The sequence below is a fragment of the Macaca fascicularis genome, chromosome 12 (assembly GCF_037993035.2).
Source record: "Macaca fascicularis isolate 582-1 chromosome 12, T2T-MFA8v1.1".
Lineage (NCBI taxonomy): Eukaryota > Metazoa > Chordata > Mammalia > Primates > Cercopithecidae > Macaca > Macaca fascicularis.
This window is the reverse complement of record NC_088386.1, coordinates 103499552-103523485: the sequence shown is the minus strand read 5'-3', so window position 1 is coordinate 103523485 and position 23934 is coordinate 103499552. Positions and strand designations below refer to the sequence as shown.

The 23934-nt window shown below is 36.2% G+C and overlaps 1 protein-coding gene across 6 annotated transcripts in view; it reads right to left on the bottom strand.

Moving 5' to 3' along the window:
- Positions 1–23934, bottom strand: part of CREB1 (cAMP responsive element binding protein 1) — an 80045-nt gene that overhangs the window by 33307 nt on the left and 22804 nt on the right. For 3 of the 6 annotated variants that reach the window (XR_006691132.3, XM_045367591.3, XM_074009902.1), the window contains exons 2-6: positions 19114–19235; positions 14493–14639; positions 13710–13751; positions 7411–7511; positions 4654–4796 (exon numbers count right to left, since the gene is read on the bottom strand). Coding sequence is in view for 5 of the 6 variants with exons in the window: in XM_045367591.3 (XP_045223526.1) it covers positions 4654–4796; positions 7411–7511; positions 13710–13751; positions 14493–14639; positions 19114–19227 (547 nt within the window). In the remaining variant the exon portion in view is untranslated. The remainder of the gene's footprint in view (positions 1–4653; positions 4797–7410; positions 7512–13709; positions 13752–14492; positions 14640–19113; positions 19236–23934) is intronic. The other 3 variants (XM_045367593.2, XM_065525939.2, XM_074009901.1) reach the window with 3 other exon arrangements.

Genomic DNA, 23934 nt, shown 5'->3' with positions numbered 1-23934 from the left:
CACTAAATCCAATGTAGAATAATTTGTAAAATAGTCTAGGAGAAATTACAGCAAATAACATCACCAAGAAGTGTCTGATATATTCAAGTAACTTGCTGCTCAGGAAACCCATATTCAATTTCTACAATAGAAATGCACTCTATGAACTGCATTCTAATTTATAATAATAATGCCTGTTAACAATTTTTTAAATGGAAAAATGTTAAATTCCTTCTGAAGTTATCTGGTTCTGCAGAGGTTCCACTCTGTGATCCTTTATTTCAGCATTAACTACATAATGTATTAACACTTGTCCCACTAATAAATAAATTTCTGGAGAGTAGGAATTTTCTTATCTACTTTCATACACTTAGCACAGTGGCAGCCATGAAATAGGCACCCAATAAATGGTTGTTTTAACATATAACTAATAAAGCAGTTCATCAGTGCATTCTATTCCCTAACTCTTGTAGAAATTCATTAATGGTATCTAATCTACTGAATGAAACAACTGAAATATCCTATGGAACTTAATTATCAACAGTCTCTCATGGAATTTTAAAATCAGAGCTCAAGGTCATCACTTAGAAAAAAAAATCTTTTACTGTCAATTTCTAAATTATTTAATACATATCCAAGCATTTTCATATGGAACCCGTTATTTACGCCCTAATTAACCACACCTGCCATTCATTTGTTAAACAATAAATCAGTCAACTTTTGCTCATACTAGTAGATATTTCACTTTATGAAAAACTAAATCAACTTTATGCTACAGTACATAGAAAAATTTAATTTAAAAATTAGATTGTTTATTTGGAAGAAGGATTTAGATAGGTGGCAATATCCTCTCTAGACAATTCACCCTGTAGGGGGTCAAGCTTTTCAGAACGAGAAGGACAGAAAATCACAATATCACATATAAAACTGTACAACTGATTTTAACTAAGAAAAAAGTAAACAATGCAGGAAAGTCAACATGTCTGATTAAGCATGTCCATTAGAAGGGAATTAGTTTGGGATCAGTTATCCAACAGCTATGGGATATAACATCCTGAGTCACCTGTACATGGGAAATTGATTATCTATTGCCTAATCAAGAAATAAGAAGAGTTAATGGCTACAGTGTGATAAGTTTAGCAAAATGATACTTGTGAAAATTAAGACGCTGGCATATACACTGGATCTAGTTTAGCGAATCCCAGAAGTTTTACTTCTCTTAGGCAGGGAGAAAAATGAGTAAGAACTATTCTAAGATTAATTTTGCATGATTACTTGAAAGAATCAGAAGGTTAACAGAAACAAATCACAATTTCTCATTTAGAGTTAATGAGTGAATTCTACTGTATTTAACATACCACTTTCTTCTTGGCTACAGAGCAGTAAACTCAAGGTGGGAAGAAGAAAGCAGAAATAGTAAACCATGTATGACAAGACTGAGTTGTAGTGTGAGTTCCATCACTGAACAGTTTAATTTTTTTCTTTTGAGACAGGGTCTTGTTCTGTTTTATAGGCTGGAGTGCAGTGGCAAGATCTCAGCTCACTGTAGCCTCCAACTGCTGGGCTGAAGTGATCCTCCTGCCTCAGCCTCCCAAGTAGCTAGCACAGGCCATCAGGCCCCACTAATTTTCTAAAAACATTTTTTTGAAGAGATAGGGTTTTGCTATGTTGCCCAGGCTGATCTTGAACTCCTGGCCTCAAGCAGTCTTCCCACCTTGGCCTCCCCAAGTGTTGGGATCACAGACACGAGCCACTGTGCCCAGCCATCACTAAACTGTTATTTGATTCTGTTATCTCTTCTCTAAAAATAAAAGCATCTGAGTTCTAGCCACTAAGTACAATTTTGTAAATATCAAATGAGGTCATGTATATGAAAATACTTTGGAAAATGAAGTCTAATCCTACTGGTTTTTCTCTATAATATTTATGTATATATTTTATTATTCTCAAAATGTTTGAGATAGCTTTCAATAAAACACAATTCATTAAAACAAAATTAAAAAGATAGAAGTCAAGTAATGGATGTATCCTTAGTTATATAAAACAATTGTAGAAGAAAATCTAGACTAAGAAAGTAATACAATTAAACAGAAAGTTAGCTAAGAATCTGAGTGGCCGGAATAAAGAGGGAAACATCATGAGTCATAGTTTTATTTAGTGAAACAAAAAAATTCAAGTTCAAAATGACAGATACAAGTTTTCTATCTAAGAGCAGAATCACTAATAAGACTTTACTATCTGGGACACTGAACCAAGTAACAGATAAATCTAGTAACAACATGAATTTAATAAAATAACCAATTTAAGGAAGGAGTGGAAATTCATGCCTCCACCTAGAAGGGTACTTGCAGAGGATACGCTTTAATTTGATAATTCCACTCTTAGGATATTTTCATAGCATTGTTTGAAACAGTAGAAATGTCCTAAATGTTCAACAGCAGAAGAATGCTTAAATAAGTGCTATATTTATACAGTGAAACACAATGCAGCTATTAAAGAAACAAAATACATAACTATGTGTGTTTATATACCTATGGTGAATTCCAACAACCATATGTTCATTTTATAAGTTAAGAAATATATAAATGTTGCTGTATATGTATTTACTATATTGCTCGTAATGAAAATCAAGAATATAACGTTAAATCAGTTCCATCAAAGCCATGTGTGCATATACAGAGAGGACACAGGATAAAAATAATGAACAAAGTTTATAATTTCAAAGTATTAATCTCTCTCTCTTTTTTTTTTTTTTTTGAGACGGAGTCTTGCTCTGTCACCCAGGCTAGAGTGCAGTGGCACGATCTCAGCTCACTGCAACCTCTGCCTCCCGGGTTCAAGCAATTCTTCTGTGTCAGCCTCCTGAGTAGCTGGGATTACAGGCATGCGCTACCACGCCTGGCTAATTTTTGTATTTTTAGTGGAGACAGGGTTTCACCATGTTGGGCAGGCTGGTCTTGAACTCCTGACCTCATGATCCACCGCTTTGGCCTCCCAAAGTGCTGCGATTACAGGCGAGAGCCACCGCGCCTGGCTTAATCTCTTAAAACTAGCAATTTTCAGCTGCTGGAGGAGAGGAGTGTACCAAATTAAACATCTGTGGGGGCGGTGGCACTTCTCTAACGTTCATTTCCCCTTTTTAGATTCTGATAGGCCTCTTTCCTAAAGAGCATGCTTCCTAGTTCCAGTGAGAATCTCTGTAATAGTGAATCTGTTACTGATGGGAGTATGTTGTATCCCTCAGGTATGCTGAAGTAGGGGAAAAATAAAGATCATGTATCAATGTCTTTGAATATACATCCTGAATAACTGAAAGCATCTGGTATGAGGCTATCAACTGAAAATCACACACACATATAGAGTTGTAGGTACAGAGTTGTACTTTATATCTTCCACAAAGATCTTAAGAAGAAAAAAGATGACTAAGCTAATTGAGCATAGTGGATAAAAGCTTAGTCAAAAATGCCTTCCCTCTACTTAGTCTCAAAAGGTTCAGCTTGCAGAGTTAAAAAGTTTGCTACTTGAGAACTTGTCTTTAATACAGTTGGGAATGCAAATTAGAGTTATGCAAACCAAGGTTGAACTGGAACTAAAAAATAACATGGGGGTCAAACTTTCATGCATATTTCTTAATTTTTAGATTATTTTTATAAATAGGGGTGGGGTCTTCAACTCCTGGAGGGCTCAAGTGATCCTTCTACTGTGGCTTCCCAAAGTGCTGGGAATACAGGCGTGAGTGCGGGGAATACAGGCGTAAGCCACTGTGCCCAGCCTCAAGCTTTTACGCATATTTCTGATACAGATTCCCTCAGGGCATTAGGAAACGAACCCAGTAAAGAAGTTTCAATGTGTACATTTAATTTGTAACTAAGATGGGTGGGGGAAAGGATATAAATGGGCAGCACTGGGTTTAATAAACAAATCCAAATGAAAAAAATCACTGAATGAATAAAGCACTTTGAGAGGCAAAAAAAAAAAAAAAAAAAAAAGGGAAAAAGAGAAAAAAGTACCATTCACACAAATGCTTTTGATCAAACAAAATAAAATTCAAAAGGACCTTATAATAGATTTTGGTTAAAGATAAGAAGACAGACCTAAGTGCCAGACAGAGACATCATAGAAATGAAAACTTCGTAATTTTGTAAGAGCAATCGTTGCTTTATGCGGGCCAAAAAGTATATTACTATCTTTCATATGAAAAGGAGTAATTGAATGTGCTGACTCAACCAAGCCATGCTCATCCCCACTTGAAACATTCTAAAATACAAAGATATTAAAATGCTATTTTCAGAAGGCAAGACAAACTATTAAAATGAATACAGAGATATATTCAAGGAATGATTTTTTTAAATCTAAAAAACTCATGTTTTTTCAACACATATGAGGACTAAAACCTACGGTCTCAATTAGTGGTTCAAAAACTTCAGACTTTTCATGCATCTGCACAGAAACAAAAGGACATCTAAAAGGCTTATATACTTGACTAATCCTAACTAGAACTCTCTGAAGAAAAGAAAATACTACCATTACAGAACTTTGCATAGTGAAGAGTAAAGAAAATATAATAATGGCAGCAAAACTGAGAAGACTTGGCACTTATACGGTTTCTCTGAAGAGAATGCAACTATTAGCTTTTCTCCTCACTTTTTGAAACAGAAATTGTCTATTACTCACTATACTGTCCACTGCTAGTTTGGTAAATTGGAGTTGGCACCGTTACAGTGGTGATGGCAGGTGCTGAGGTCTCCTCTTCCGACTTCTCTTCTTCAATCCTTGGCACTCCTGGTGCATCAGAAGATAAGTCATTCAAAATTTTCCTACAAAATTAGAAAACTAGAATAATTAAAAATATAAGTAAAATTTACTGGATAAATACAAATAATAGTTAAAGATGAGAAAACTGACAGAAAGCTGGTAGTGCTTAGGACAGAAGGTTTTTTTTTTTTTTTTTTTTTTGAGACAGAGCCTTGCTCTGTTGCCCAGACTGGAGTGCAGTGGCACGATTTTGGCTCACTGCAACCCCCACCTCCCGGGTTCAAGCAATTCTCCCACAACAGCCTCCCGAGTAGCTGGGATTACAGGTGCCTGCTACCACGCCTGGCTAATTTTTTTGGTATTTTTAGTAGAGACAGGGTTTCACCATGTTGGCCAGGCTGGTCTCGAACTCCTGACCTCAGGTGATCTGCTCGCCTCTGCCTTGGCCTCCCAAAGTGCTGGGATTACAGGTGTGAGACACTGCACCCAGCCAGCAGAAGTTTAAAATATATAAATTACATGAATAAACTCTTCATGGGTCAGGGATTGATCTAGACGTCAAAATGAACCCAAATAAGTACAAAAAAAAAAAAAAGATGGATTCTCTTTAATATCAACGTAAGGAAGGGTGCAATTAAGGGTAATAATAAGACTGACTACATTAAAAAAAATCTTTTGCATCTCAAAGAACACACACACACAGTCGGAAAGTAAAAAGTCAACAATCAATTAAGGGGGAAAAAAGATCAAAACCTGATTTTTAAATTCTCACTTCTCAGATTGGGAAACAAAAAAGTTTAACAATATCTGTTAGCAAAGCTACAAAAAAACCCCCACACTCTCATACATTGCTGCTGGGAGTATGAAACTGGCACAACCCCGATATAAGGAATTGGTGATATTTAAGGAAATATAGGTGTTCATGCCTCAATCCCATTTCCAGGAATTCACCCCAATTCCAACAATATGAAAATAAACTCGCTTAAGATTATTTCCATTAGCACTGTTTGTAACTGCAGAATAGTGGAGATATATATCCAAAGTCTAAAATAGAAAAAAAAAAAAATAAAAAGGAAAATAAATACTGGAAACACTCTATATGCCTATATATAGGCGAGTGGTTGAATAAACTATGGTACATCCAAATAATGGATATAGCATATCTTTTGTGTAAGGAAAAAAGGGAAATAAGAAAATATACATGTACCTGCTCATTTGTTCAAGAGAAAAAATCGGGATGGATAAACCAGAGAGTAATGATTTTAGCTATTTACTGGGGATGGGTAGGAAAGAAATGAAAACGACAGAAGGAATGGGGAGGCACTACTAAGTATACTTTTTTGTGCAATTCTGACTTTTGGTACAGTGTTAAATGTTTCACTCACTAGGAAAAAAAAAGCAACAAGGATGAGTGGAGAAACTCTAAAATGGAACCCAAAAACAGAAGAACCATACCATATTTCAAGTGAACAACATAATCACACTGAAAGGCGGGGAAAAAACCCCCTAAAAACCCCAACCCAAGTAATTTTTGATATCTTAAATTTGTAACAAAATAGTTATAAACTCTGTCCCTTTATGCTATTATAAAAAATGACATCTTCCTATATCATGTGCTTATTCACATAAATTTATAGTTACTGTTTTATGCCTTTGTCTTTCAAATCACATAGGAAAAAAGGAGTTACAAACCAAAACTATAATAATCCTGGCTTTTATATTTACCTAGGTAATTACTTTACTAGTAGTATTTGGTTGGATTTGCTTCAGGATCAAATGTGTTATATACTAACATGAGATACACTTCAAAGTTAAAATCTAACACTAGCTGTACTTAAAATAAATTATGAATATAAATACATATAACATATACTGGTAATATAAGATTTCTTAGACCTCAAAATCAATTTATTGTGAGTCACTTAGGATTCTTAATTTAATTGTAAGGACAGAGAAAGGGGTTAGTTTAATAGCCAAGCGGGGGGAAAAAACTACCCCTTTGAAAAACAGAAATATATAAAAATAAAAATAATTTACACTAACAAGAAGGAAGATAATTATGAGTCTGAAGTTTCTTAAATGCTCAAGTAAACGTGTCAAGATTTATGGAACTGTCCTTCCTGAGATACTTAATGTGGAGCTAATTTTTACACTAAAAAACGGTTTTGGTTCACCTTGGAGGCAAGGCATGGACTAGGCAACATCAATAACTGAACACAAAAATTACAGTAAACTACCCCTAAAATTAGGGGATGTTAGTAAAGCATCTTCCTGAGACAATTATCAAATTAATAGCTATCTGTTAAACACCATGGCATAAAAAATGGTTTGCAATGTGTTATTAAGCAGATAAATAACGGAGCCTCAGAGTTGGCTTATAACTAAAAAATGCTATAACCTTATTAAATGTATTCCACATTTTTCAACAGAAAGACAGCCAGCACAGTCTACAGAAACAGAAAAAAAAAAAAAAAAAATCAGGACTGGTGAGAGTAACAAGTGCTCTTCTTATTCTGTAGGATAAGCTTCACTTTATTTGAGACAAATAACTCAAGATGAAGAAAAGTAATCTATAAAGAACTGACCTAGGCAACTAACTGGTCTTCTGACATCTCTTTATCTGCAACTACCTAAGACTTCCTACACATCTTAGATTCTAACTATTAAAATCCATACCTGTAAGAAGGCCTCCTTGAAAGAATTTCCCTTCGCTTTTGGGAATCAGTTACACTATCCACTGACTCCTGTGAATCTTCACTTTCTGCAATAGTTGAAATCTGAAAATAAATAAAAACTTTATCTTGATAATCAAATTTAGTTCCTATAAAATTTTTGTTAAACAGTCAAATACAAAAAGTCATATATAAACTTTATACATGCTTCAGTAGAAAAAAATCAGTTCTTATGGGAGACAACCATACCAATCACTCTCCCCTTCCCTTTACTTACCCTATAAACTAAGATGAAGTTAGAGAACCTAAAATAGCTACAGTTTAATTTTTTTTCAGGACTCCATGTAATCAATCCTGACTGCATCAGTATTACTTATCAGTTTTTTCTTACATCTGTTGGAACAAAACTACCAACTAAAATAAGGTTTCTGATATAAGGGATAAAATGGATGGCTAAATATTTGGTACTAAGTCTATATAGTGACTATACAAATATTATTCTTTAACTTTATAAACACTTATGAATATATTTACAGTTATACAGTAAGACTGGCGATCCATCATCACATCCCTGACAGTTGTTCCTAGCAAGTTAGGAAAAACTCCTAACATGTTTCAAAGTTAGCATTCTATAATCATGTTTAAGTAAAAATTCAAGGTAAAGAACTATGCATTTCTGAGAAGAATCCCTAAACTGAAAAGTAATAAAGTGAATAAAAATTTTGGTACTATACTATTATATGCATTCCATAGATGGAAGAACTAAGATACAAAGTAGTAACTCACCCGAGTCACAAAGCTAGGAAGTAGTGGAGCCACTGTCAATATTTAGTACCTCCATTTTAGAGATCCTTACCAGCATCAAAATCCTGGTGGTTCCAGTCTCAAACCAGACTGTTCTAGTCTCAAACCAGGTTTGTCAGAAGCAGCAACCAGTGGCATTTTCACACCTTTTCTAGACTAGAAGAGTTCACTTACCTAAGTTGCTTGATTGTCAAATTTACACTGCCCACGTTTCTCTAATCAGCAGAAACCTTATGCTCTTTCCTGAACTAGGGACACATTATGCTGTCAGATTAAGAATTATACTTAACCAAGACAAAAGGGTCGATGTAGGTTAGCTCCATGTCAAAACGTATGGCAATGGCAGTAAGGAAACATATTCAGAGGTTCTTGAGAAATTCCAAGTGTACTCTATGTGTGGTCTGAGCCTAACGGTTCTCCCAAGTGGGCATTCATTTTGACAGGGCTTTGTGATATGCATGCTCATTTAAAAATGAAACCAGGTAAATCTAGTAGCTTGTAGTAGAGCATACTTATAATGAAGTAATTTGCCCCATTCAAGCACTTTAAAGTCTACGTACAGTCTGAAAGACCTAAAAATCAACAGGCAACATATAATGAATTCACAAATGACAGATAAAAAGATTAGTAATGCTGAATTTAGTCTGTGATTCTCAGCAGAATAATAATCCTGTAATTACTGCCAAAGGAGCACACAGAAAAGTTTCACGTTAATCAGTAGCTGCTGTAACTAGCCCACACAAGAGTCTCTGCACAAACTTTCTCATATATAGAAGATCAGGAACTATGAAAAGGCCCGAGCAAAGGATCAGAAATTCAAGGAATAACAAGACTGAACTCAAAGTGGATAGTACTGTGACAAGTGTTGTTTTCCTTCGTTAATACTCCACTCAGAATTCACTTAGTTCCTCTTTGGCTCTTTCTGTGTTCACTGCTTGACTCTCACATGCCCCATCCTTACACCCTTCTCTTAAGGACATATAGTGATTAAGGAACACCCCCCGCCCCCTTCCAAGTTGGAACTCATTAAAACAACAACATCAAAACATGCCATATAAACTACCCACAGGATAGTTTTGAAATGAAACAAATTAATGTTGTTTTAAAATCTGTGTCTTTTAATTTTTTTTTTTTTTTTTCTAACTCTGGATTTATGGCCCTTAATGGAAAAAAAAAAAAGGTTGCCTTTCTCTGACCTATAAGATTTTGTCAATTCACACAGAAGGAATTAACTTATCACTATTTAGTGCTTGTAACTCTGTAAATGTAAAGAGAATTCGGACCACTGAAATGAACACAACACTTCCTCTTTGGGAATACCATCCGAAGACAAGTAAGCCATGAAGCCAATTCCTATGGAGTCCCTAATCTATCACTTAATCAATAATAAAAATACTGCCACAGGATATACCAACCCAAGAATGAAGTCTAATGTAAACTATGGACTCTGGGGCATTATGATGTGTTAATGTAGGGTCATCAAATTATAACACAAATGTACTGGTCTGGGGGGACGGATGTTAAGAATAGGGGAAGCTATCCACGGAGTTGGGGGAGGGTGTACATAGGTAATCTCTGTAGCTTCCTCTAAATTTTGCTGTGAACCTAAAACTGCTGTTAAAAAAAAAACATACTGGACCCACATAACAGATCAATAAAACTCATGTCAAAAATCTATTTTACAAATAACAGAATAAAAACATACATATGAAAAAGTATATCCCAATTATAAACATCACATATCATCACCTTCCAATGATGGAACCCTTTCCTTTTGGTCTCATCTCCTATCACTTATTAACTTCTTTCTGAATTTTTTCAATAGGTCTTTAATTTTGGCTACTTGTAAGTCAAGAAATTTTCAAAAAGCTAAACTACCACTTGTAGATATAAAGTTTTAGGTCTGTATTTCTCAACTTTGGTTTATTTAAACACATACTACCTGTTTATATTGGAAAGGTGGAGGACTCTGTTTTGATTATTTGAAATCTTAAAATAAACTATAAAGTAACTAGAACCAATCAAAACAATGGTAATATTCGATGTTTACTAAAACTATACATGGTCCTCTGGAAACTTAAGCACTCTCCCTTGGTAGAGTTGACACTCATGGTTTGGATATAGTTTTTTTTTTTTTTTTTTTTTTAAATTAAAAAAATTTTTTTAAGAGACAGGATCTCACTCACTCATCCAGGCTGGAGTACAGTGGTGCGATCACAGCTCACTGCAGCCTCAAACTCACGGGCTCAGGAGATCCTCTGGACTCGACCTCCTGAGTAGCCGGGATAGCAGGCATGCACTACCACTCCCAGCTAATTTTTACTTTTTTTGTAGAGACAGGTTCTTGCTATGTTGCCCAGGCTGGTCTTGAACCCCTGGCTTCAAGCAATCGTCCTGCCTGGGCTGGGATTACAGGCCACTGCGCCTGGCCTTAGATACAATGTTTTACTCATTGGATCATGAAGCTTACTGAAAGTCTAGATCAATGATCTTCAAACTCTTTTGATCTGCATGTATCTCTTACAAATAAGAAAAATTTTACATAGGCATACATTTTTCTTATTTCTACATTTTAAGTATTTGTATTATAAAACAAGAGTTCTTAAAGAGATAGGATAAGCACAAATATTAAAAATTTATATATTTCTTAAAGATAAATAATGTAGTTTTTCAGGATAGTGAGAATGACATGATTTAATATGCTTCATTAAAAAATCATTTAACACTTTTTTTTTTGTTTTTTTTTTAAGACAGAGTCTCACTCTGTCACTCAGGCTGGAGTACAGCAGCATGATCTTGGTTCACTGCAACCTCCATCTCCTGGGTTCAAGCGATTCTTGTGCCTCAGCCTCCCGAGTAGCTGGGATTATAGGCGCCTACCACCACCCCTGGATAATTTTTCCATTTTTAGTAGAGATGGTGTTTTGCCATGTTGGCCAGACTGGTCTCAAACTCTTGAGCTCAAGTGATGCGACTGCCTTGGCCTCCCAAAGTGCTGGGATTACAGGCATGAGCCACGGAGTCTGACCTCATTTAACACTTTATAACAGTCATTTAGAAATCAGATTCTAAGCTTGGGTTTTCTGAAACGTGATTTAACAATTGCTGGCATTGAAAAAGAAAACTCATGTAGATAACAAAACTAGGTGCGTTTGAAGTGTGCTTACTAAATAATCATTTTCATCTACCAATTATGCAAGCTTTCAATGAGATTTATCTAGTTTATTATTTTCATCTCCCTGGCTCTAAGTCAGTTTATTGCATGTTAATAGGAAGGGGTTACAATTTTGTATTTTTAACAAACAAAATTGACACCTGCTGAAACTCTGGAAGACTTCTAAACAATTTAGAAAGTTCTATTTCTAGGGTTTTCAAGTATTTAGATTTGAAATTTTAACACTTATGTTGTAAACTGCATCTCCAATCACTTCCTTCCTTGCTTACTCTATTCCAGCCATACCTTTCTGTTATTCCTTGATATCCCAAGTATACCCTCACTTCCAAACCTTTGGATCTGCGTGCCTTAGCCTCCTCCTTCATTGCCTTCTGGTTTGTGCTGTGCTCCCTGAGCACATTACATAAAGTAGAACACCCTTCCCTCCACATCATTCTCCATCCCCTTCCCCTGGCTTTATTCATCTCTCTCGTACTTCTCACCTGACACACTTTATTTTTTCATAGTCTGTCTCTTTTCATTAAAATATCTTCATATTATTTGCTCATTGCTGTCTTTTATAGCAAATAGAACAGTGACTGGCACATAGCATGTCACCAATAAACATTTGTTTTATGAATGAATGATAATTTAAAGCAATAATCTATTCTCACATCAAGAGAAATGTACCTCATATATTTTGGAAACTTTATTCTAAAATATTAATGAGATCTCCCATCTACAAGATCCTCTCCTTGTTTGATCATCTCTTCTGATAGAAACTATTTCCTAGTTGTTAACACTAATCACCATTAACTGGCTAAGATAACTATTAAAATAGATACTCCATAGTTTAGGCCTTTTAAAGAAAAAAATATTATATTTGTATCTCTGTTTGTAGAATCCAGGGTTCAAAAAGTCCAACTTTTATTTTATAAATACATACTCTTAAATTAGAAGTACAGCTCACCTTAACGGACCTTAATGGAAAAATGTGTTCCTTAAAGATGAATACAAGCAAATAAAAAAAAAAAGAGTATTTCTATAGTTAATGGCCATAAAATCTCCATGTCCAAATTATGTTGCCCCAGAATAAATATTAAAATCAAGAATACAATCAACAATAACACCTATTACAATCAAAAATAGTAATCTTAGCAAATGTTATGGCTGTAACTTAATTTTTGTGTTCTTTATAGAAAGATCTTCTGTAAGTGAAAAAGAGAAAGGTAGATGTGCCCAAGGTCATTTGACTTATTAATGTCCAAACTGGTTCTGGAATCTAGGTCTCCTCACTAGCAAATCAAGTTTTTTCACTATTATCAAGAGGAGAATATGGCTAGGGAATTAGTAGTGACACAGTATGGACAATGGTAAGGTAGGACTCAATGGAATAAAAACTAAGGCAAAGGACTATTGCTCAGTCATTGTGATTTCATAGAAATATCAAGTTCTTAGATCTTTACATGCACAACACTATCTTTTACTTGTTAACAAATGTCATTCCCAGTGTCTTATGGAAATTCATACAACTGATGATTTCACACAAAAACATTACTTCTCCTCCCCCACACTCCCACTTAAGTGTCAAAGCGAACCAAAAGCACAAAGACAGAATGAAGTAGAGGTGGGTAATAGCAGTTCAATGACTCAATAGTATAAAATGGCTGACAAATTATACTGAGGACATTAAAAGAACGCTTCCAGGACAGAGACAGCACTTCTCCCCTCTACAAATATTAATCAGTTCTGGTTACCGTATGTAAAGAAAATATAACATCCTCACCCAGAAGAAAACAACCAAGATGGTGAAGAGGAAACAAAGTTATACCATCTAACAAATGGCTAAAGAAAAATAGTTTGTTTAGTCTGGAAATTTTCTTAAAAATAGGAAGGGTGCGGGGGATGGGGAAGAGGAAGCAGTCCAATAGAACAGGAATTAGACTTGCTAATCTAGTTTCCGAGAATAGAACCTGTGTTTACCTGGGATCTCTAGGTGAAAGTTTTAGAAAGATACATTTTGGATCATCACAGGGAAGAATATTTTAGTAATCATTCCTAACTGTAAATAGGTTACCTCAGGAGATTGAGCTTCCTTTCTCTGAAAGTGTTCAAGTAAATGCTGGACTACCATTAGGAAGAGGGGAGAAATGTTAAACAGAATTAAGCAACAGACTAAGGGCTGGCGAGGTAACAAGTATGGCCTAGACCCAGAAGATCTCTGAGGGTTTTGTTCAAGTGCTGAAATTCCATGTTTATAGAGGAAAAGGACAAAGACATAAAGAATAATTTCTCACCTTCCTTTCTAATAATAGTTCTCTCCAAATCTAGGACCTAGGACTCACCTGTGTTCCGGAGAAAAGTCTTTTTAAGTCCTTACAGGAAGACTGTGAAGCAAAAAATATGAAATGGGAGGCTGGGGTTATGGCCTACTTGAATGAACGTTCAAGTCTTTTTTTTCAATAAGCTCAATTGCAATGATCTATACTGCTCTCGGTTCCCTACAGTTAAACAGAGTAGTCACCTTCAAAGGTCTACAGTGCCTTTATTACCTGTGGATCAAACCCAAAGGAATGATCTCTCCAAAGAATAAGATAACATGCATAGTATAATCCCTGATCCTCAAGATGTACCCTCTGAATATATTATTTAAAAGTTACACACTGTAACTGAAACCCTAAGCACAGTTGATTTTACAAATGCTTTATGTAATTTCTAAGTTCAAATAATATCTTAGGTAAGGGTATTAATTTTTGATCAAGGGTTTATTTTTCTCCAATTGTAGATTCAGAAAATTCATTACTATTTTTGCATCTCAATTATTCTTAACTGAGGTACCTCAGTCCTACAGTTTCTCCCAAACATTTCCACTTTATCTCATGTACTTCATTATTTTCCCCAATCATTTTTCTTCCGCAGCTTAAGAAATTAGTCATTTTCTTTTGTTTGTTCTTCTGTATATATGTTCCTACACATAAGGTGACTATATAGATGCAGCATATTCCTATACTGTGAATAAAATAAACTCTGAACTAGATGTGTCCTTATTTTCATAACTAGTGAAAGGAGAGAGATATGGCTATAAACAATAGTTATTAAAATAGATGCAGAACTTTTTATACACATACCTGAACTGTTTGGACTTGTGGAGACTGAATAACTGATGGCTGGGCTGCCTGAATGACTCCATGGACTTGAACTGTCTGCCCATTGGGCAGCTGTACTAGAGTTACAGTTGGAGCAGAAGATGTTGCATGAGCTGCTGGCATAGATACCTATGGTGTTGAACACAGAAAAGAATTATCATCCCAGACACTCTTTGGCAGTACTCATGTTCAATATGAAATAACATTTTAGAAGCAAAAACGTGACCTTTTTGCTAGAATGTATTTCCCTGATATGAAAGTAATGACTAAATTTAATATTCTTTAACAAAAAAACACTATAAAAAACACCAAAAACTATACCCCTACCCTTTTCAGCTGTTCCCAAGTGACAAAAAAAAAAAAAAGCTATTTCAATGTTATACCAAATATGTAATACGGACTCTCAGAACATGAGGTATCACTTTATTTGTATGGCACTTTACATTTTCCCACCTGCTTTCATTTCCAATTTCTGATTTCGCTATTTGAAGAAAATGAAGACTCGGTGATAAGGATCTCCATTTTAAGAGCAAAAATAACTGCTCAACGAGATTAAGTGTTCACCCAAGGTCAACAGATATACTATCCTTGAAGAAACATAAAATTCTTCAGAATATGTTAAATAAGTCACATTCTAAAATCTAACTGCTCTCAAGCACGAGCAAACCTGACCTACTAAGTCTAGAACTAACGCAGTTTTAATGAGTCAATATCCAGGTTAAAAGGGTCCTTAGATCATACATGTCTATCAGATGTTATTTATTGCTCCTATGCTTGAACGCATTCAAGGATAGGAATTCTATTTGCTAATTCAGGAAACAGTTACTGGGGACCTATGTTCCAGGATTAATGTTAGAACTGAAACTACAGAAGTGAGAAAGAGAGGGGTTTCTGACCTCAAATAAATTATTGGGGGTATGTATGTGAAGGAATGGGGAAAAGAGACACAAATAAATACAATTCAGTTTAGTAATGAGGTTTGCTAAAAGAAAAATGGACACACTGAGGAGAATTACTCTACCCAACCTAAGAGAAGGGGAGGCTACCTGGTAAGAATGTGAATTTAAAACAAAAGAAAAAATTTAGAGTTGTTATTATTACTTACAGGGAAGAGTCAGAGAATTTCAAGCAGAGTGGAGCAGTGGCAAAAGCAAAGAGAAACAGCATACATGGGTGGGATAACCAGCAGCTCAGCACCAATGGAGCACATAAGTGTGTTACTGTATGATGTTTGAAGTAGGGAGAGAGAAAACAATGGAGGCAGGTGGGCCTAGAAGTGCTAGTCATAAAAAGCCTGTATTATGTCACATCAAAGAAATTGCATTCTATCCTGAGGGAACTGTAGTATCCACCGAAGGACTTTTGAACTCCTAAATACCAAGCTGATTTTTGCTTTTAGATAGATCACTTTAGGCCAGGCGAGGTGGCTCACGCCTGTAATCCTAGCACTTTGGGAGGCTGAGGTGGGTGGATCACCTGAGGTCTGGAGTTCCGAGACCAGCCTGGCCAACATGGTGAAACCCCATCTCTACTAAAAATACAAAAAATTAGCCGGGTGTGGTGGCAGGCGCCTGTAATCCCAGCTACTTGGGAGGCTGAAGCAGGAGAACTGCTTAAACCGGGGGGGGCAGAGGTTGCAGTGAGCCGAGATCGCGCCATTGAACTCCAGACTGGGCAACAAGAGCAAAACTCCATCTCAAAAAAAAAAAAATCACTTTAGTGGCAGTGTGAAAGATACGTATTTTGGGGGGAAAACTGGTGGTGGGGAGACCAACGAAGAAAGCCCATGCAGTAGTTAAGGAAAGATGATGAAGGCCAAAAGTAGGGCAGTTAGTAGTAGCAGAGATGGGAATGAGGGAAGTGATTTTATGAAAATTTGGAAGCAGTCCAGAAACGGCTTTATGAATGGTTAAAAGAGGTGACAGAGGAACTGCAGATGACCCACATTTCATGTCTGAAAGAGAATTGGTAGACTATGTCCGTAATTGAAAAAGAGAATGCAAGAAGTAAGGACAGCCTTTTGGGTGACTGGAGTTGTAATAGATGATGAGCCTAATCTGACATCTGAATTTGTAGAGATGTTTATTTTAGCAGGCAGTGAAATATTTGACTGTGAAGCCTGGGGGAAAGATCCCTATAAAAACAGAGTCTTTGGCATACAGGTTAAAACCAGGAGCTTCCATCTCTGGATAGTAATAAAGTCCTTCCTTATTAATCACTTTCTCTCTGGCCACTGTAAGTCTTGCTTAGTCTTATTTGGTTCTCAAAATGTGGTCCATGGAATAGCTTCATTAGAGTCACACAGGATACTCTGTAAAGTTAAATCTAACAGGAACCCAATCGTACTTCCCCTGACACTGAAGTTTGAGAACCATAACCCTACTCAGAGTATCTCATCTCAATTCCATATAAATGCTCTTCTAATATTTGAAGCAATTACTATGTTCTCTTTCCTGAGCCTTCTCTAGGGAAAATATACCTAGCTAACTCAATGAATAATTCCTTTTCTACACTAATAATTTTATATAATGGCTCCTCTCATTACAAATTTATAAAATACAGACAATAAAAAATAAGAACCCTTTATATTCCTATCACCCATAGCTAATCACTTTTAATATTTTTGCTGTAGATCTTCTAGATGTTAAGGCACATGTACATTCAACTGACTGACTGAGATGGAGTCTTGCTCTGTCACCCAGGCTGGAGTGCAGTGGTGTGGTCTCAGCTCACTGCAAGCTCTGCGTCCTGGGTTCATGCCATTCTCCTGCCTCAGCCTCCTGAGTAGCTAGGACTACAGGAGTCCACCACTACACCTGGCTAATTTTTTGTATTTTAAGTAGAGACGGGGTTTCACCGTGTTAGCCAGGATGGTCTTGATCTCCTGACCTTATGTTCCGCCCGCCTCGGCCTCCCAAAGTGCTGGGATTTACAGGCGTGAGCCACCACGCCCAGCCCATACATTCAATTTTTATAACATGCTATCTTTACTCAGCCAACCCTTCTTTCTCATAAAACCATTGGAAAACATGCCTTACCATACCAAAAACACAAATTGTGAGAAAATGGAATTCCCAGGATGACACAATACAGCTGACTCTGGGGACAACCAGAGTGGACAAAATAGTGTGACTCCAGAGATAGATATGTTGAGGGTTATCATCATAAAGATGCCTACTGGCATTGCATCTTCTTCTTCTTTTTTTTTTGTTGAGAGGGAGTCTTGTTCTGTCACCCCGACTGGAATGCAGTGGCGCAATCTTGGTTCACTGCAACCTCTGCCTCCCGGGCTCAAGCAACGCTCCCGCCTCAGCCTTCCGAGGTAGCTGGATTTACAGGCGTGTGCTACCACGCCTGGTTTTTTGTATTTTTAGTAGAGATGGGGTTTCACCATGTTGGCCAGGCTGGTCTTGAACTCCTGACCTCACGTGATCTGCCCGCCTCAGCCTCCTAAAGTGCTGGGATTACAGGCGTGAGCCACGGTGCCCAGCCTAGCATTGTGTCTTCTTCTTTCTAGAGGGCAAAATGCACAGATGAGCCCAGATTCTTATGTGTTGCCCCTGTATTGATGGAAGTCCTGGTTCTCTCCCCTTAAGTCCTGCAGCCTGCCTCGTATGAGTACATTAAATGTATCTAGCTTTGTCTTATTCCTGAAGGCTGGAGGTAAGCCCTGGTGGTCTTACGAGAAAACACAGAACAGCTCACTCCTTCTGACTATGTTCTTGCTGGAAATCTAGTATCTGGCTCACACTATCTCAGCCAGACACCAAGTGTGGTGAGCCCTCTATTTCCCATTATTCATTCTTGCTAGGTGACTTCTGTAGGAACTTTTAAACTCTTGGAGAAACTGAAGCTACATATATCAGAGTTTCTGTTAGGATTATATTCTCCTGGGAACCTTCATCTGAAAGAGGCGGTATCACACTATTACCTAGCAGGTCTGTATTTGCTATTTGTTTTTTAAGTTAACCACCTTTCTCATTCCTATCTATGTAAACAGCTGTTAATAAAATATCTGAGGAAAATACATGCAAACAAACACATAAGAATGAGAGAAAATATTCTTAAAGATAGGATGTTAAAGACAAAGATGAAATGAAAGTATCAGGAATTATATTTAAAATATACAGGAAACACGAAAACTACTATCATCCTTAAAATTTCCTTACATGTCAATTTATTTGCTTATCCTAATTTTTAGTTTAGGTATATAAACTTAGGCTTTCATATTATCTGCATCTGCACTGCTGAAAAATAAATCTGTGTCATACAAAAAAAAAAAAAAAGCAGTTGTCATACAGAGCCAAGGTTTTCCTTCCTTATCTAAGAGCACCAATTAATTTACCCATAAGTTTAAAATGTAATTATTTCTGGGTCATTTCACTAAAAATACTGTATTATTGTTTAATAATACATTTTACTGTTGTTATTGAATACTATCATTTCTAAACATACGCTAATACTAAGTAAACAGGAATTTTGATATTGTAAGAATTATCTCTTGCTCATTCTATGTATATCTATGTAATAACAACTAAATTCTCTTCTAAACGTATTCCTCTAGGAAGAGTCACAAACTGGAATCTCTCCACGTATTTTATACCTGGGCTAATGTGGCAATCTGTGGCTGGGCTTGAACTGTCATTTGTTGGTTTTCAGCTTCTGTTACAGCTGCATCTCCACTCTGCTGGTTCTCGGCTCCAGATTCCATGGTCATTTAGTTACCTATAATAATATGGAAGAGTGTTACAAGCACCACAGTGCTTTGTGCTTTCATGACTTTAAAGGCAAATTTCAAGTTATAAATAGGTATATACGTGGTGGTTAAGTTACCAAGTGAACTCAGAAATCTAGTTAAAATATAATGTAGCTGAATTACTGTCAAACTTGTTCAAATATGCTGAGCTATAAAAGTTCTTGTCCTTTCGAAGAAGAAAAAAACATTTCTTCTCCCTTGGCTGTTTCTTCCCAATGAGATATTACCTTGTCTAGAAATAAAAGATTCTTCTCTTACATAAATCTCCCCTACTAACAAGGAGAGGTGCAGTGGTAGCAAAATTATAATTTTTCAAAACTATACTCATCGGGTACAGAGAGATGGCAGAGAGTGGAAGTGAGCTAATGATGACAGAGTCTATTAGATATTGGCTTCATAATACCTCCCATAAGGGTATTTCCCCCCATAAGAGGAAAGAAACAGGAATTGTAAGCTACTTCCAAAAGTTATTACTAGTGGTAGGACAAAATCAGTCCGTTTCAAGCCCAAATTTTTTTTAGAGATGAGGTCTCGCTCTGTTGCCCAGACTGGAGTGCAGTAGCGTGATCACAGGTCATCTCAATCTAAAACTCCCGGACTCAAGTGATCCTCCCACCTCAGCCTCTGGAGTAGCTGAGAATACACGTGCATGGCACCATACCAGGTAATTTCAAAAGCCCAAGTTGTGGAATTTCAAGGTAGAAAGGTGGAATAAATGGCCACAGAGCCAAATCAGAGGTGCCAAACAAGGAAAAAGTTAAGGCATTCTGATACCTTACTCTATGTATAGCATGCAACACTATACTGTACACATATATACATACACAGAGAAACACCTTTTATATTTTTTAATTGTAAAATTCTGTGTAAGGTAAAAATTCGTATTACTTTTTGGGCTCTGCTTTGCTAAGCACTTAGTGTATCTGTTGGGTAATCTAACACTGGATGGCAGCAAAAGTGGAGTGGAGAGCAATTCCTACCAGCAGTAGCTACTGTAAATCAAGGTTAGAGAAATCTCTGTTAACTGGGGAAACAATCCTGTCTAAAGGATTCAGGAAAACAGGCAATGTTTCTAGGGCCTGTTATAATTCAGTGTCTCGCATCTTATCTGTCAAAACAAATTTGTTAATACTGACGGACTACCTTTAGTGATTCCACAAATAACACAAAAAGCCCACGACTTTTCCAGAATATATTTCATTTATTTTACAAATCTGAAACTGATCATCAAAACTGTCACTGATCCTTGTGATCATTACACTCCATCACAATGTATTACATACTAATACATTTTGCTGTCACTCATAAGGTTCTATAAAAAGAAAGTGTTTTACAAGTGACAGTTTAAAAAATGAAAATGAAAATATCTCTGTAGAAATGAATATAAATAGTTTGGAAATATCAAAATCCACAAAACACAGATGATAAGGAAAAAGATCAATAGACTTGAATACATTATTTAAAATATTCATAAAGCCATCAAGACAAGTGCACTGACCATATAATCAATAGTAATATCCAGAGATGTAGTTCAATGGTATTTGCTGTAAAATTTTTTAATCCTAACAAAAAAAAAAACCACCTGAAAACAATTATCCATCATTAAGAGAACCATTACAAAATTGTAACAATGAAAAAATTTAATATATTGACATACTGTAAAATAGAGCCCCATTTATATTTTTAAAAAAGTAAAACAAATTGTTGTAAAGGTTTATGCATGCAAAAGGTGTGCAAGATTAAACACTAAACTATTAGCAGTAGCTCTGAAGAGAGAAATAGAATTTTGTAGAACTGTACAGAATGACTTTCACCTTTAACTCTAGACATATTTCAGTATTTTAATATTGACTGAAGTTTCTTTCTTCCCATGAGCATGGATTCAGGATTACTTGTACAATTAAACTTTAATGTCACAAGACATGTATAATATTATAAAATAATAAATCAAAACTATAATTTTGATACAAAGTTTTTAAAATCTCAGATACTTTTTATATGAAATTACCATTTTTGTTTAAATTTTGCCTATTTACCCTATATTTCTAAATTATAAAAAATAACTTAAAAAAGTATCAAATAACTCTGGTTATCACTGGTGATTAACTCACTGAGTTATATTTTGCAACCTTTTTATTTAAAAATAAAAAACTTTATTTTTATTTTTAATTTTTAATTTTTTTTTTTTTGAGACGGAGTCGCGCTCTGTCGCCCAGGCTGGAGTGCAGTGACCGAATCTCAGCTCACTGCACGCTCCGCCTCCCGGGTTCACGCCATTCTCCTGCCTCAGCCTCCCGAGTAGCTGGGACTACAGGCGCCCGCCACCTCGCCCGGCTACTTTTTTGTATTTTTTAGTAGAGACGGGGTTTCGCCGTGTTAGCCAGGATGGTCTCGATCTCCTGACCTCGTGATCCGCCCGTCTCGGCCTCCCAAAGTGCTGGGATTACAGGCTTGAGCCACCGCGCCCGGCCAAAAATAAAAAACTTTATTTTTAAACTAAAAATAAGACAGACATCAAATGTAACAAACAACAACAACAAAAGTTTACCTGGGCTGGGAGCGATGGCTTATGCCTGTAATCCCAGCACTCTGGGAGGCAGAGGCAGGTGGATCACCTGAGGTCAGCAGTTCAAGACCAGCCTGGTCAACATGGTGAAACCTCATCTCTACTAAAAGCATAAAAACTAGCCAGGCGTGGTAGTGGGTGCCTGTAATCCCAGCTACTTGGGAGGCTGAGGCAGGAGAATTGCTTGAACCCAGGAGACAGAGGCTGCAGTGAGCTGACATGGTGCCACTTCACTTCAGCCTTGGTGTCAGAGTGAGACTCTGTCTCAAAAAAAAAAAAAAAAAAAAAAAAAAGTTTACCTGTAAGTTATCCATACTTTTCATCTTGAAGAAAATGGCATATAAAAACAAAAAACTAATTTCAGTAACAATAAAATAAATAAATAAATAAATACTCTCAATGACAGTACTGAGTCAAGGTAATAAGAGCAGACATTCACAGCCAGGTGTGGTGGCTCATGCCTGTAATCCCAGCACTTTGGGAGGCTGAGGCTGGTGGATCACCTGAGATCAGGAGTTCCAGACCAGCTTGGCCAACATGGTGAAACCCTGTCTCTACTAAAAATACAAAAAATTAGCCGAGTGTGGTGGCAGGTGCCTATAATCCCAGCTACTTGGGATACTTGGGAGGCTGAGGCAGGAGAATTGCTTGAACCCAGGAGGCGGAGGTTGTAGTGAGCCGAGATCACACCACTGCACTGCAGCCTGGGTGACAGAGCTAGACTGTTTTACCAAAAAAAAAAAAAACAAAAAAAAAACAGTAGACATTCACAATTTTTTCTCCATTTCTCCCCCTGCAAACCATCATTTTATCTAGAATGAAGATAAATACAAATGTATCATAATACCTCCTTTGTAGACAGGGTATACACAACCATTTTTAAAGGACTTTATTTCAAGCCACATTTTTAAAGCTATGCTGTCATCTGGTATGTGTAGTTTTACTCTACCATTTGATTAAACACAATCTAACGCACAGATTGATCATTTATTTCATTTTTATTTACAACACATTGAGACTACTTAATTTTTTTTGACATTTAAGGTACAGAACACCATTACAACTTTTTGTTTTGGAAAATAAAATATTACTGTATTACAATAAAGGAACAAAGCCATTAGTGAATACAAGTAAATTTTCGTTACAAAGACATACTCAAAATGCTTTTCATCCTCTTCCCTCCACAACTGGATAATATTTCTTTTTAAAACAAAGTGTGATATTTCCAATGTATAGGAGCCCAATTTAAACAACTGGTGTTTTATTATCATTTCATTCAAGCAGCCTACCAATCCTTTTTTGGGGTAGAGGATAGCCTTCTTAATTTTTATAATTTTTATCTTAAGTAGATACCAACAACTTAGGCAACAGTACAAATATAATAGTTCATCAGAAAAAGTAGGCCTTTCCTTAAAGTGCTGGTGAGAATTATTTTGGACTCTGAAAGTTTTTTGCTCTTTTTGTTTATACCCTCAGGTATGGAGAGGAGAGATGGTATAGTATCATGTGTAGAATTTTTAATTTTCCTATTTACCCAGTACCAGTCTAGCTGGCAGTGCCATAATCCAGACACATATGTGAGTTCCCAAGTGGTATGAAGGAGATTCTTAATTCACTAAACAAATGCAAAAAATAAATAATAAAAGACTGAATAATGCTATAAAATAAGAAAGAAACCAGATACATATGAACTCAGAATGTTACATGAAACATCAGGCTTGGAACATTAGAAACAGAATGTATCGTAAAGTCATAAAGTCACTTAAAATATACTATTGGCTTGATAGTTTTGTAATTCTTGTTCTTTCAATGATTCTGTTTTTAAAATTTATCTGGCATTAAGGTTTAAGATTTGGGGGTTTTTTGGATTTATCTTAAAATTAACATAAGACTAATCCTTTAGAAACTTTGAGCTTAGGTAACAAATTTTGTAATAGTGCTATGTTTAAAAGAAACAATTTTTTAACCGATTCACAGATATGTATCATTTTGCTATAATGGTCTCTGGAATTCTACCCCTTAATATAAAAAGTAAAAAGCCAAGTGATTCTGTAGTATTATTCATTCAATCTTTAGAAAAACAAAGAATGTTGTTCTAAGTA